Here is a 16,150-nt window from a genome sequence, read left to right as displayed (position 1 = left end):
CTAAAATCCTCTGCCCATCTTCCTCTTACTGCCTTCTCTTCCATTATCATCTCTCCATCTGCACCTTTAACCTTTTCTTCTCTACTTGATTTTCCTCCTCTTCCTCTCTTAATTCTTTCCAAAACATCTTTTTATTACTTTCAAAATTTTCTATCATACTCTTACCCCACTTCACATCTGCTCTCCTCTTTGCCTCCTTTACCTTTTGCTTTACTTCTCTTTTCTTTTCTTTGTACCTCTCATATGACTCCCTTGTCCTATTTTGTAACCAATCTGTGAAAACTCGCTTCTTCTCTTCTACCACCTTCTTTGTTTCCTCATCCCACCATTCACTACCCTTCCTTCTATTTCCTCCTGTCTTTCTTGTTCCACACACCATCCTTGCACACTTTGTGACTCCCTCCTTGAACCATCCCCATTCCTCCTCCACTTCTAGCTCTACTGTATCCTTCACTCCCTCCCACTCCTCCCTCAGCTTCTTCTTGTACTCCTCCTTTTCCTTTCGATTTAAAGAGTTCACTCTAAGCACCTCCCTACCTTTTGTCCTTTACCTCTTTCTCCATCTGTCCTCCACTCTCAACTTACCTTCCACCAAAAAATGATCTGGTATTCCCCCACCCTCTCCTCTTAGAACATGTACATCCTCCTATTTACCACTACATAATCCATTAATGCTTTATCTACTGCCCTTCCACCCACCACCCTCTCCCATGTGTACTTATGCTTGACTTTCTTCCGAAACACTGTATTTGCTATCAACTCTCTTTCTAGACACATCTCCACCATCAATTCTCCACTACAATTCTTTCCTGGAACTCCACATTTCCCAACCACTCAATCAATTGGATCATTTCCTACCCTAGCATTAAGGTCTCCCAGTACTATTACATTGACATTTCTCCCTAATCCCTCTATGCACTCATTTCACATACCCATGTGAAATTTCCACATTTCTATGAAATTTTATTTTGTGTATTTATTACTTTTTTTAAGAAGGTTTTCTCTCTTTTATTCATTTATTTTTTTTACCAAGCTGTAAAAACAAATAAAATGTAAAGACTTGTAACTTCTACTCTTGATAATTTTGTGTTATTCTGCATTGATAATCAATGCAGTGGCATGAGAATTTAGTTAATTTGTGAAAATGACTGGTCAACATGTGAAAATGACCAGTTGACTTGTGAAAACAACTGGTCAATTTGTGAAGGGAGACACCCACCCACCCAATTTGAAGCCTTCACTCCCTTGTAACTTTCCTCTATTTTTTTTATTAGACCCCACTCATATGCCTGCTTTCATTGCGGACTTGAAATTGATTGACCTCAAAATCATTGAATCACTTCACTACACTACAAACTTTCAACCACTGAAATAACTCACTGTGCTGGTATATCCAGACTATAGATGCAACAAAAAAAGTGTTTTTCTTTTATATAAAAAAAATGTTTTATAAAAAAAAAAACGACAAAAAACATGGATTTTTTTTTTTTTTTTTTTTTTTTTTTAAATGCAGCTCCTGTCACTTATCCACCACTACTACAACAACAGCCATCAACCAGTAGGATTCTACTGCTTCAAGCAACATCCATACTTTCCAGCTTGAGTCGGATGATTCATACATACATACATACATATACCAAGGCTTTTTCCCCCTTCCAAGGGAGGTAGCCAAAAAGGGAAAGGCATAAAAACACTCCCACCCATTTCATCCCTAAATACACTCCACACCCCTCCCACCCTCCCTCTCATCTGAGCACCTCCTGGATGACGGGTCATCCCTGCACCCTGCCCACCGCCCTGGGTCAGAAGCAGTGTCGCAAGACACAGCACATCCACAGCAAGGCCGCTTCATTTAATCGGCGACCCCCCCTCTCCGTCCCCCCTTGCATATAAGGAGAGGACGGGGAGAAATCCCTTCGGGCTGCGTCAAAATTTACTCACACATACTACCCCACCCCCCGCCCATTCCTCCTCATGCAATCACAACATCATCCATATACAACCATTCTCCACTCACCTCTGTCTTCCGTCCTCTCCTTTCCTTCCTCAACAGACATTCCCCTCTTCCCCAAAGCCCCCTTCACCCCATCCATCCACCTCATCCTAGGACGTCCCCTCATGTTCACTCCCTCCACATCTGCCTTCCATACTTCTTTTACTAGTCTTTCTTCACTCATTCTTTCCATGTGTCCAAACCATCCTAATATTCTTTCATCAACCCTATCTCCCAGCTCCTTTTCCACCCCTGTTCTCCTCCTCACCTCCTCATTTCTCACTCTATCCAGCCTAGTAACCCCCACCATACTTCTCAGACACCTCATCTCAAACACATTCAAACTCCTCCCTTCCTCTCTTATGTTCCACGTTTCTGCCCAATACGGATGATTCAGAAACAGAATATTCTGAGGGCTCAATTGATAATACGCCCAGCCCCGGCAGCCGGCCCCAGATTTCCCCATCTGATATAGAGGAGCCTGAAGAGGAACAGCAGGAACCTCAGGACTTGGATTGATGGAGTCAGAAGTTCAGAGCCTACTACATCTACAATGTCTGAGTCTGATGCCTGTTCCTAGGAACTTCCCCTCCCTCCAGGGGATGGCCATGATAGAAGGCTCCATTTGCTCCTATACTTGCACTCTCTTCTTGCTTTTTCCAGGCCCATAGACCATGATTAATTTGTGCATACCTTATTGTATATCCTATTTTATGTGTATGTTTAACCATTCATGACAAGGAAATTTGGAGTGTTTAATCTTTGAAGATTATACTTAGAGTAAATTTTGTAAGGTAGCCATATTGGCCCATTTACAGTATCTACACTTGTTGCAGCATCTGAGTCCTGACTGAAAAGGTCAATTACTTGTTTATTTTTATACTGTGTCTGATGTCTCTTTGGATAAGGTAGATACACATATGTGGAGGGATGAATCAAGTACTTACACCTGTTTTCATATACTTGATATACTTAATATCTGAACAAATTTGGACATGTAAAAAAAAAAAAAAAAAAAAAAAAATCATCACTAATCCTGACAGATTTGTTAACCAGCAGGAACATTTGATATGATACGTGATTACTAAACTGTCATTTGTGAGTGTTCACCGTAAGAGCCATCCCCACCACAAGTGCATCCCTCACAGAAGGAACTGTGACCTGAAGAAGGAAATAGTATTCCTCCTGAATTAGAGTTAGGTTGGGTTGGACCAGGTGAACAAGAGTCTCCATACCTGTTTGTATATACTTTTTATCTTCCACATTCTGTCCACCACCAGTCTGTCATGTAGGCGTCATGAGGTACAAGTGGATACACAAAGATGCTGGCATCAGCGTCTTGATTCTATATATTTTTTGTAGTTGTACAGAAGTTACCCCTGGTTTCTATGAACTGGTTTGATCATGTTTTCTGTGTTTATTATTACTCAGACTAAAAGAGAATGAGTAATACAGCATTGACTTTATATTTTATAATGTGAGTAGTGTGATGCAACGTACATGAGGCAGCCGATGCTGCGTGCAAGAATTTGAGTCACACTGAATTGGTTAAGAAGCCATATTTAATTTATATCCTTTCATGTGTCATTGTTAAACTAGGTTGACTGTGAAATAATATGCCACAGCTCTTCTAGTGTACTGCCTCAACAAATTTCTGCCAGGGTACACTGCATATTTTAGAGGTGCCATATCCCTGGGAACCGATATGAGTTGAATATTTGCACCCAAGTGTTAGGCTGCTTGATGTATGATGATACAATGATGCATCACAATATAAGATATAAAGTTACCGCTGTAATAGTTTTTTTTTTTTTTTTTCTTTTTTCTTTTTTCTTCTTTTTTTTTTTTTTTTTTTCTTTCACCCTGAATATGGATAACCACAGTAGATGCAATGAATCCTGTTCACAAAATATGGGGGTCACTCATCTACAACAACAAAAGAAATATAATCAAAACACCAATGCCGACATCCTGTTATACCCACTTGAACCTCAGGGTTCTGACATTGGCATCCTTGTATACCCAGATGGACATCAGAATGTCAACGTTATGTCCTCGTGTGCTAAGGGTTAAATCATAAAAGAGAGGGAAGTTTTTTTGTTTTTTCCAGACCTCAAAATTTTACTTTGCCCCAAATTGATAATCATTGCAATATGTTACTAAATTTAAGAGAAAGGAAAAAATGAAACAACACAATGTTGCAGTGGTGCTCTGGTGAGCTCAGGCAGCAGTGCACCCAGGAATAAGGAGAAAATGGGAAACCTTTAGGAATGACTATACCAGAATTCACAGGGAGGAAGAAACTGATTTTGAAAGAGGTATAATACATACATACACATACCAAAGGCTTTTTCCCCCTTATGCGGGGGGTAGCCAAAAAGAAAAAGGCATAGAAATCACTCCCACCCATTTCATTTCCCATATATTCCACTCCCCTCCACCCTCCTCCCTCCCTCCTATCTTGGCACCTCCTGGATGACAGGTCATCCCTGCATCCTGTCCACTGCCCTGGGTCAGAAGCAGTGTCGCAAGACACAGCACATCCACAGCAAGGCCACTTCATAAGTTTGGCGACCCCCCCTCTCTGTCCCCTCATGCAGAAAAGGAGAAGATGGGGAGAAATCCCTTCAGGCTGCATCAATTTTTTTCTCATACATACTTCCTCACCCCCCAATCCCCCACCCACTCCCCCTCATGTATCACAGCCTCATCTATACACAACCCTTCTCCATTCACCCCTATCTTCTGTCCTCTCCCATCCTTCCTCTACAGACATTCCTCTCTTTTGTAAAGCCCCTTTCACCCCATCCATCCATCTCATCCTAGGACACCCCCTGATATTCACTCCTTCCACCTCTGCCTTCCACACTTCTTTTACTAATCTTTCTTCACCCATTCTTTCCATGTGTCCATACCATCCTAATACTCTTTCATCAACCCTATCTCCCAGCTCCCTTTCCACCCCTGTTCTCCTCCTCACCTCCTCATTTCTCACTCTATCTATAGTAACCCCTATCATACTTCTCAGACACCTCATCTCAAACACATTCAAATTCCTTCTCTCTTCCTCTCTTATGTTCCATGTTTCTGCCCCATACAATGCTGATTGCACAATCACTCCTTCATATAACCTCCTCTATGCATCCATTCCCAAATGTCGATTTCTCATTACACTTTTTAATCCACCAAGGCATTTACTCGCTTCTCTCAATCTACATTCTCTCAACCTCCACCCCCACTCCTCCCTTTCCTGTCACTTTTATACTATGACTGTCCCTCCATTATGCTGTCCCCCAACCCCTTGTTACTGTCCTGCATCATTTCTCTGAATATTCATTTCCTTTTTTCACCTACCTACCCTGTGGTGGGAGCAAAAGAATACTGCCACTAAGTATTTCCACTTGAGTTGTAAAAGGCGACAAAAAAGGGACGGGGGATGGGATTAGGAGTCCTACTACCTGTAGCCCCAAAAGGGGACATTCCTAAAAACGAAAGAGGTATAAGAACATAAGAAATAAAGGAGACTGCAAAAGACCATAAGGCCTACACTAGGCAGCTCTGTATCCATCACCACCTGTCATCCCCATCCATAAAGTTGTCTAATCGTTTTTTAAAACAACTGATAGTTTCAGCGCTTACTACATGGTTACTAAGTTTATTCCATTCATCGACCACCCTATTAGTAAACCAATTCTTGCCTATTTTCTTTTTAAATCTAAATTTGTCCAGTTTATACCCATTACTGCGAGTCCTGCCCTGTTGTTTTATTATGATGACCTTGTTTGCATCACCCTTGTTATAGCCTTTGATCCACTTGAACACTTCTATTAGATCACCCCACACTCTGCGTCTTTCCAGAGAGTGTAAGTTTAGGTGCCTAAGCCTCTCTTCGTAAGGCAAATTTCCGAGTCCTTGTATCATTTTGGTCATTCTTCTCTGTACTGATTCTAAAAAAAATGAACCAAAACTGTTTTACAGGTTCATAATTGGTAAATTGAGACATGGGAAAGAAATCACCAAATTGATAGTAGAAGGTGAGGTCTTTGAAGAAGCAGAAATAATGAATGAAGGTCTCTAATAAGTTTTTACAAAAAAGTGCAACTTTTTGGAGAAAAGCAAAGGGAGTAAAAAACTAGGTTTAGCAGATATAAATGTAGAAGTGAGGGAAGTGCTCAATCTCCTGGGATCATTGGATGTGACAGAAACTTCAGGACCTGACGGGATCTCAAACTGGATACTTAAAGAATGCAGGGAACAACTAGTGGACAAGATCCAGTCTTACATGGTCAATGATAGAAGGTATTGGACCATTTGATTGGAAAAGGGCAAATAGGGTCCCAATGGGACCTTTCGCAGTCAGGCTCGTAGATTCCTATTAGCACTAGAATTTTCAATTGTCTCGGATTTCACTAGGCAAAGGGGTGACTTAGCTAATTTGGAAACCGATATTTAAAAAGAAATACGACATAAATTGCTGCATAAGTGTATTCAAAATTAAAAACATGACTCTTAATGTTATAATTTTTACTTACTGGTGTGTGATAAGGCTTTGTTAATTTAATTATAAGATAAAACTAAAAATAGGTAATTATTTTTACTGAAGTAAATATGAGCAGTAAAAATAAGAGGATGTTGATTTCGGTTTGTGCATTTTATCTGAGAGTGTTTAAAAATAATGGATATCACTGTCATGTCCTGTATATGAAGATAATCAGTGAGATAACAGTGGTGGCGGACGTACGAGGTGAGCGACGTTTGTGTAAACAATAGCCTCTTAGATCTGCTGGGAGCTATTTTCAAACAAATATGACTAATTTTACGTGTGCCGTGGCAGACTGCACATCAGATTCAAGAAAAAGTAAGAGAAAGACAAACCGTAAACGTACCTTAAAAATTAAGTCTTTGATGCAAAATTATGTTTTCTATACATTACATGGATTTGCCTATTGCTTGGTGCATTCAAATGATAGTATATATCAGTATACATCCATTGAAGTCGGTAGAAAATGACAAATTGCTTGGCTTGATAAAATTATAGGCTGTTTTACGAATATCATCTGTAATTATAAATAGAGGGCTCAAGCAATGCTATATACCATTTGCAATCATGAAATTAATTGACTTAAATTTCAGACACAATAATGTACAACGATACACCTCTGTAAGCTTATAAAACTTGCCCAAAAAAGTATTTATTTTCTGGCAAGAATGACAAAATCTGGCGGTGTCTGGTATCAAATCGCCCACTGCGAAAGGTCCCATTCACAAAGGTGGAAACAAGGAAATGCCACTAAATTATGGGCCAGTATCATTAACCAACACAATATTGAAATTATGTGAAAGGATTGTGAATGATCGATGGACCAAATATCTTGAAAAGATGAACATTCTGACAAACAGTCAGTTTGGCTTCAGATCTGGAAGGTCACATGTGTTGAACCTTTTCAGCTTTTACTTGAGAGTGATTGATGTACTGCAAGAGAGGGTTGGGTGGACTGTGTGTACCTCGACCTAAAGAAGGCATTTGTTAAAGTACCTCACAGTCAACTTATGTGGAAATTGGAGCATGTTGGAGGACTGAGAGGCAAACTACTAGAATGTATTAAAGACTTTGAAAGCAAGATACAGGAGTAAAGGATAAGATGTCAAGATTGAGGGCAGTAAGGTGCAGAATTCCACAAGGTTCAATGCTTGCACCAATAATATTTCTTGTCTACGTTAATGACACAATGGAAGGAACAACAAACTATGCCAGCATGTTTGGAGGTGATGCAAAAATCATGAGAAGAGTGAAAAATGAGGATGATGATAGGATGTTGCAAAAAGACCTAAATACTATTTTTGCATGGAGCCAAGAATAAGAAATGAAGTTCAATACCAAAAAAAAGCAAAATACTGGAAATAGGCAACAGCGGCAAAAGGCCATCCTTAAACTATTTCTTGGGAAGTGAACACATTACAAAAGTAATAAAGGAGAAAGACTTGGGAGTGTTGATAAAAGACAACCTGTCACCTGACAGACATATCAGCAGGATTGTGGGAAAGACATATGGACTACTGCAGAAGATTAAAGTGGCATTCCATTATATAGATTAAGAGATGATGAAAAAACTTATCGAAACCCTGATATGTTCAAGACTGGAATATATATCGGTAGTATAGTATGATCCCCACACAGAGTGAAGGGAATAAGCAAGATTGAGAGAAAGCAAAAGTTAGCAACCAAACTGGTCCCCAGCCTGGCAGATAAACCATATGAGGGAGGACTAAAAGTACTGGGTCTACCAACTTTGAAAGATTGAAGAGAAAGAGGTGACATGATTATTGTGTTCAAATCACTAAAGGAGATAGATTGCATTGATAGAAGTGATATCCTGATTAAAGATGGGAGGGATTTAAGAGGTCATGGAAGTAAATTATGAAAGACCACATGTCAAAAGGATGTAAAGAAATGCAGTTTTCCATATAGATGTACAACTATGTGGAATAGCTTAGAAAGTGATAGCCCAAGCTTAAACAATACACAAGTTCCAATCAAAATATAATAATTGGAAATCAAATATACAGTACTACCTCTCATTAATGGACTAAAGGGGGTAATGGTGTCCATTGATTTGAATAATCCTTTGATTTGGAGTGGTTTTTGGGTGGCATAGCGATTGCACAGCACTAAACAACAGCACCAAAAACACACCAAAAACACCAAAAACACAGCTGATTAACGTCTGATAATTAGAGGTAGTACTGTATAGATTAAGATGGAATCGTAGATGAATTTGAGTCTAGGTATGTTAGAAAACTAGAGAATAGGAGATAGGACCAAATGAGTGTTGCTCCTTTCCTGCAGAGCTGGGCACATTCCTCAGTGCATTCTGCTTTAGTTTGGCTGCGGGTTAGCGCTCCCCAACTATTAAAGCTTAAGAGACAGGTTCATACCGAAATAAAAGTCCGGTAGGCCACATACTATACCAAGGAAAAATTTCATAGGCTATACCATACCGGCACCTTTTTTGTTTTAATAGTTTGGCAGCGCTAACCACAGCCAAACTAAAGTGGAACGCACCAAGTAACACACCCAGCTCTGCTTCCTGTATACTACAATTAGGTAAATACCCTTGAATTCATGTATTTCTTTCAGAGGGTGTCCCTGGCATGGGATAAAGATATAACCAGATTATCTGTGCACATTTTATAAATTATATTCAGTACATACATATACCATACATATACCAAGGCTTTTTCCCCCTTACAAGGGAGATAGCCAAAAAGGGAAAGGCATAAAATCATTTCCATCCATTCCATCCCTGAATGCACTCCACACCCCTCCACCCTCCCTCTTATCTGAGCACCTCCTGGATGACGGGTCATCCCTGCACCTTGTCCACTGCCCTGGGTCAGAAGCAGTGTCGCAAGACACAGCACATCCACAGCAAGGCCACTTCATTAAATCGGCGACCCCCCCTCTCCGTCCTCCCATTGCATAAAAGGAGAGGACGGGGAGAAATCCCTTCGGGCTGCGCCAAATTTTGCTCACGCATACTACGTCACCCCCCACCCCCTGCCCATTCCACCTCATGCAATCACAACATCATCCATATACAACCATTCTCCATTCGCCCCTGTCTTCTGTCCTCTCCCATCCTTCCTCAACAGACATTCCCCTCTTCCCCAAAGTCCCCTTCACCCCATCCATCCACCTCATCCTAGGACGTCCCCTCATGTTCACTCCCTCCACATCTGCCTTCCATACCTTTTTTACTAGTCTTTCCTCATTCATTCTTTCCATGTGTCCAAACCATCCTAATATTCTTTCATCAACCCTATCTCCCAGCTCCTTTTCCACCCCTGTTCTCCTCCTCACCTCCTCATTTCTCACTCTATCTAGCCTAGTAACCCCCATCATACTTCTCAGACACCTCATCTCAAACACATTCAAACTCCTTCTCTCTTCCTCTCTTATGTTCCATGTTTCCGCCCCATACAGTGCTGTTGGCACAATCACTCCTTCATACAGTCTCCTCTTAGCATCCATTCCCAAATGTCTATTCCTCATTACATTCTTTAATCCACCAAGGCATTTACTCGCTTCTCTCAATCTACATTCTACCTCCACCTTCACTCCACCTTTTCCTGCCACATTTGCACCCAAGTATCTAAAACTATCCACTTCCTCCAGTCGCTCTCCCTTAATGCTCACTTCCAGTCTACCGCCACTTTCACCCCTTGTACATCTCATCACCTTACTTTTACCCACATTTATCTTTAGCTTTCTTCTATCACATACTCTCCCAAACTCTGTCACCAACTTCCTCAATCCCTCCTCCAATCCTGCCACAAGCGCAGTGTCGTCCGCAAACAACAGCTGGCTCACCTCCCACTTTTCTCCATTTTCTTTAACCATCTCCAATCCCTTGCCCACTACCCTTGCATTTACCTCTCGCACCACCCCATCCATGTATAAGTTGAACAGCCAGGGCAACATAACGCATCCTTGACGAAGTCCCACCTTTACCTCGAACCACTCACTCTCTCCATTTCCAATCCTGACACAAGCTCTACTACTCTCATAAAAACTCTTGACAGCTCCCAGAAGCTTTCCTCCTATCCCGTATATCTGCATAACCTCCCACAGTGCCTTTCTGTCTACCCTATCATAAGCCTTTTCCAGATCCATAAAAGCCCAAAAAACATCCTTCCCTGTTTCCTATAGCTTTCTCACATATCTGTCTTACCACAAAGATCTGATCTACTGTACACAACCTCTACCCGTCCTAAATCCACACTGTTCCTCACCAATTACTCCTTCTGTTCCTCTCCTAATCCTCTCAATCAAGATCTTCCCATAAGCCTTCCCAACTACACTTAACAAGCTAATCCCTCTGAAACTACTACATTCACACTTGTCCCCTTTTCCCTTGTAAAGAGGAACTATACAGGCACTCCTCCAGTCCTCCGGCACTCTACCCTCTCTCCAGCAAACATTAAATAACCTCACCAACCAGTCCACCATCACTGAACCTCCCTTTTTCAGACCTTCTGCATGGCATCCATCCAGACCCATAATTCACATAAGTTTGATGCTTGTACTTTCAAATACTAGCAAATTTTTACTCTGGGAAAGATAATGTATAGTGAAATAAAATACATATTAATAGCTTCTAATTACTGCAATTATTGTACAAAAGTTTGAATTAGTTTGAACATTTGGAAAGAATTAGTGAAGAAAAACTAGCATAGAGAGTGTGGAATGGAGGGAACTTGAAGGGAAGGCCGAGAATGGGATGAAGTGGGGTACTGGAAGTAAAAGAAAAATCTGTCAAAGAAGGAAGGGAAAAGGCAGGAGATAGATGTGAATGGAGAGTGGTGTTAAGTATGTAAGAAAATTATTTTGTCCAAAGGATTTTTTCTTGTCTTCTCTCTATATTTCTCAAGTGGATGAGAGGGAGAAGGTTGCCATATAAGGAAATAGTAAGGGTAAATTAGTTTTGTATGTGTGTCCCTGCTGTGGAGGTGCTCTGTCTTGTTGCATTACCTCTGACCTAAGCAAGTGTGAGGAGGGACAGAAATGACCCTTCATCCACAAGGAGCCAAGTTAGGAGGAACAACAAATGGGTTTTTTGAATAGGTGTGGGATGGATGTAGGTTGGGTGTTTGCCATGATATGGCCAACCTTCTAAAAAGTTTTGATTTATGTATGTACATATGTAAAACATTTTTAGATAATTTGTGATTATAATTGCTATTTTATTGGCATAAACTTTGTTGACATGTTAAATTTCATAAGATTTTTTCCATTAAACTACCGTAGTTTATTTGGACCTCTTTGTCTATGTGGTCATTGGGAATGATCATTTGGTACTGTGTACTGTTACCTCTATACTAAGGGTTTTTTCTCCCATACATTGGAGGTAGCCAAGTCAAAAGGCAAGTACCCACTTCCACTCATTCCACTCCCATCCACTACCCTTTCTTCCCTCTCATCTTAGCTCCTCATAGATATCAAGTCATCCCTGTATCCTGTCCACTGCCTTGGGTGGGCAATGTATCAAGACTCAGCACATTCACAGCAAGGCTACTTCACTGAATTGATGACCTCCCCCTCACTGTCCCCTCATGCAGAATAAAAGAAGAGGGGGAGAAATCCCTTTGGGCTGTGTCAAAATATCATTCATACATAACTATTCCCTACCAACCCCACCTCCTTGCATCACAGTATCATCTATACACTGCCATTCTCCATTCTCCACTTACCCCTATCTCTTGCCTTCTCCCTTCCTTGCTGAACAGACATTCCCCTCTTGCTCAATGCCCCTTTCACCTCATCCATCTATCTCATCCTTGGTCACCCCCTTAAGTTCACTCCCTCCACCTCTGCCTTCCACACCTGTTTTACTAGTCTTCCTTCACTCATTCTTTCCACGTGTCCAAACCATCCCAATAATCTTTCATCTGCCCTATCTGCCATCTTCTTTTCTATTCCCACTCTCCTCCTTGCCTCCTCATTTCTCACTCTGTCCAACTTTGTAACTCTTACCATACTTCTCAGACATCTCTCAAACACATTTAATCTTCTCTCTGCCTTTCTTAAGTTCCAGGTCTCTGCCCCAAACAGTGCTGTTGGCACAATTGCCCCTTCATAATTATAGTCTCCTCTTTGCATCCATTCCCAAATACCTATTTCTCTTGACACTTTAATTCCCCAAGGCATTTACTTAATTCTCTCAGTCTATAATATACTTCCACCTCAACTCCTCCCTTTCTTGCCACATTTGACCCAAAAAACCTAAAGTTATCCTCTTCCTCCAGCCTCTTTTCTTTAAGACTTACTTCCAACTTGCTGCCATCTTCTTCCCTTCTACATTTCATCACCTTACTTTTACCCACATTTACCTTCAACTTTCTCCTATCGCACACATTCCCAAACTGTCACTAACTCCCTTAATCCCTCCTCTGACCCTGCCACAAGCACAGTGTCATCAGCAGACAACAACTGGGTCACCTTCCACTTTTCTCCATTTGCTTTAACCATCTCCAGTTCCCTGCCTATTACCCTCACCTTTACCTCCTGCACCACCTCATCCATGTACATGTTAAACAGCCATGGCAACATGACACATCCCTGTCACAATCCCACCTTTACTTCAGACCACTTGCTCTCTCCATTTCCAATTCTAACACAGGCTCTACTACTCTCATAAAAACTCTTAACTACCTTTAACAGCTTTTCCTCAATCTCATATATCTTTATACTGCCCCAGATGGGACCATCACACAGAGGACAAAGAACACATTATACTGTCCCACCCTATCAATACTCAACTAACAATGCATTATTTCTTCCTTGAATGGCTACCTGGAAGACATGGGACTGGAGCAACAGATTGATTGATTCACCTATTGAATAATGCTTGATTTGGCTCCATATGTACATGTTAGGTTGTGAAATAAAACAAAGTACATCTTTCAGGAGACATGCTGGAAGAACGGATTGCAATTGTGGAAGGATTCTCATCATATTTCAGTTTCTCCAGGAATAGGTATGTTATGTTTATAAAAGTGCTTTGACTTTATTTCCCTTGGTAACATGCTTGTATATATATTGACACTGTACTAATTTGATTATCAAGTGACAAGCACAAAGCTAAATCCATACATATATCTTTTTCTTGTATGTACCAAATTGGATAATTCCTCAAAAATTCTCAAACAGTTGACAGTGAGTTGGCACTTTTTTTTCCCCACTACAAACACACAAATTAAGGTGTAAAAGGAACTCACTAAACAGATATGCCTACATTATCTACTGGAAGAAATGTACACACGAGTACAATCCAATTCAAACATGGGAACAGGGAATGGCACTGCATTTTCAGAGGGTTCAGGTTACCCAATTATTAGGTTTGATACCAATAAAAGTAGAGATGGGATGTAGTGAATTAGACTTGATTATAGTCATATTGTTCCGAAGAATACAAACTCTTCGGTACTCCTTACAATAGGATACTTTCGCGTAGCGCGAATATTTCTACTGCGAAATTAAAATCCTCACTCTGTGGGTCTGGGCAATGCTTATCCTCAGTAAGGGGCCCCATTGGGGCAAGGGGGGGTGGGGGCTTGCCCTCCACCACAAGTCTCGCACACTATAACCATTCTCTTCGCAGTAGTGACCGCGTTAACATCTCTCTACTATACATGTTTAGTTTTTATCGGTTTCCCCCTTAATGGGCCGATTCTCAGTCAAACTCCATTATTAGCGCGGCAGCGAACCGTTAATTACTCAATGGTTCTATGTTTACGTATGTGCCGAAAATCAAGCAACCCGCTTCGATTGTCGCCAGCTCATTCCCAGGACGCTAAGGAGTTCGTCGTCCTTCAATTTCATCGGGGTTTTCCCTACGCCATCCTGTGTCCTGGAAGTTATTAAGTGCTTCTCCCTTTCCTGTATTATTCCCTTAACCACCACCGGGTATCCTACCCTTCACTGTAAGTATGGAATTTGGTTCCAGTATTGTTGTCGTTCCCTAGACTGTCTGTCCGAGCAGTCCCGTCTCCCCAAGGAAGGCCACAGCCGAAACTTGGGTGGTGACCGCATCGCAGTCTGGCCAAGTGGACTCTGTCCTTACGCTCAGACGATACCTTTGTCTCACCCCCCCTTACCGCCAGCCCAAGTGGATCCTCACATTTGGTTTTTCAAGTGTATAGCTCTTAAGTGTTCACCTTCATCCCCGTGTGAGACGTGCATTCAGTGAGATGATAGTCAGTGTTCCGTGTACTTTCATGTTCACAGGAAAGCACATGCAGGGGAAAAGGTGCGCAAGCATAGAAAATGGCTTCCCTCTTCACCCCCCAAAAACAAGAGAAGGCAGACTATGGCTTCAGAGGAGACGAGCAATTCTCTCCCTCCTCCACGGCGTAGTAGACAGGAAGCCAAATTGTCCTTTGTTCCATTAACCAGGACGGTTAGCATAGACGGACATGCGCCTCAGGCCACCTCTAGCTACCGTTCCTGTACGAGATTTTTCCCGGATGAGGTCGCTTGCGGCTTGCCCTCGACCCATCCCGGAAACTCGACGGTCCCTCCTCCAAAGCGTAGTAGCCAGGAAAGTGGTACAACGTCCACCTCGAGTCATTCTCAGGCTAAGTTGTCCTCTATTCCTTCAACCAGGACGGTTAGCGTAGACGGACATGCGCCTCAGGCCACCTCTAGCTACCGTTCCTGTACGAGATTTTTCCCGGATGAGGTCGCTTGCGGCTTGCCCTCGACCCATCCCGGATACTCGACGGTCCCTCCTCCAAAGCGTAGTAGCCAGAAAGGTGGTACAACGTCCACTTCGAGTCATTCTCAGGCCAAGTTGTCCTCTCTTCCTTCAACCAGGACGGTTAGCGTAGACGGACATGCGCCTCAGGCCACCTCTAGCTACCGCTCCTGTATGACATTTTTCCCGGATGTGGTCGCTTGCGGCTTGCCCCCGACGCATCCCGGAAACTCGACGCCGGCACGGACAAAGAACCCGGGTTCAAAGACAAAGAGCCCCTTAGTCTCTTCTACTCAGGAATCCCGCAGTACGCACAACACCCACCGTAGGAAGAGCCGGGTGATCAACGGTGACCTTTCCATGCCCTTTGCTCACGAGGACAGAGATCAGGGACGAGGTTGCAGACGCGGTGTTTTCTCGCTGACCGGACAGGCGCCAGCTATGATGGCGACGACGTCCACAGCACCGGGGATGAGAGGGCAAGTTACCAAACTTCGCAGGATTCCCAGTCGGAATCCCCGATGGTTGTTACACCCTCCTGCTCAGAGATCCTCTCTAAAGTTAGGAGAGCTAATCAACTGAGCCTTCCACAAGAAGTGGAAGTCACGTTCGAGTCTGAAATCTTCAGGACGGGCAATTCTCAAACAACAAAACCAACTCCCATGGAGTACACAGTGGTACGAGCCATGAACCAGGCCTCCGACGCACTCACAAAGCGGGCAACCGAAAAACCGCGCTGGCGCTCTGTTCCAGTGGAACAGCAAAAACGCTTCTACTTCCCATCAGGGACAAACCTTAAGCAGCCTTGATCCCGGCTCGGTTACCAGAGCTTGTCAAAGCGGACGTGGATTCACTGCTCAGAAGAAACGTCATCCTTTCCGGCAGAGAATCCAGGGACCTC

At 42.4% G+C, this 16,150-nt stretch overlaps 1 protein-coding gene across 1 annotated transcript in view; it reads left to right on the top strand.

The window, feature by feature from the left end:
• The window catches only part of LOC143036503 (DNA-(apurinic or apyrimidinic site) endonuclease 2-like), a 61,684-nt gene that overhangs the window by 2,803 nt on the left and 42,731 nt on the right, over positions 1–16,150 (top strand). Inside the window, exon 2 of the mRNA XM_076203927.1 lies at positions 13,461–13,530. Coding sequence (XP_076060042.1) covers positions 13,461–13,530 — 70 coding nt within the window. The remainder of the gene's footprint in view (positions 1–13,460; positions 13,531–16,150) is intronic.

The sequence above is a fragment of the Oratosquilla oratoria genome, chromosome 20, assembly GCF_046742065.1.
Source record: "Oratosquilla oratoria isolate Oo_2021 chromosome 20, ASM4674206v1, whole genome shotgun sequence".
NCBI classification, from domain to species: Eukaryota; Metazoa; Arthropoda; class Malacostraca; order Stomatopoda; family Squillidae; genus Oratosquilla; species Oratosquilla oratoria.
Note: the sequence above shows the minus strand (reverse complement) of the source record. Positions and strands in the feature narration are given on the sequence as shown.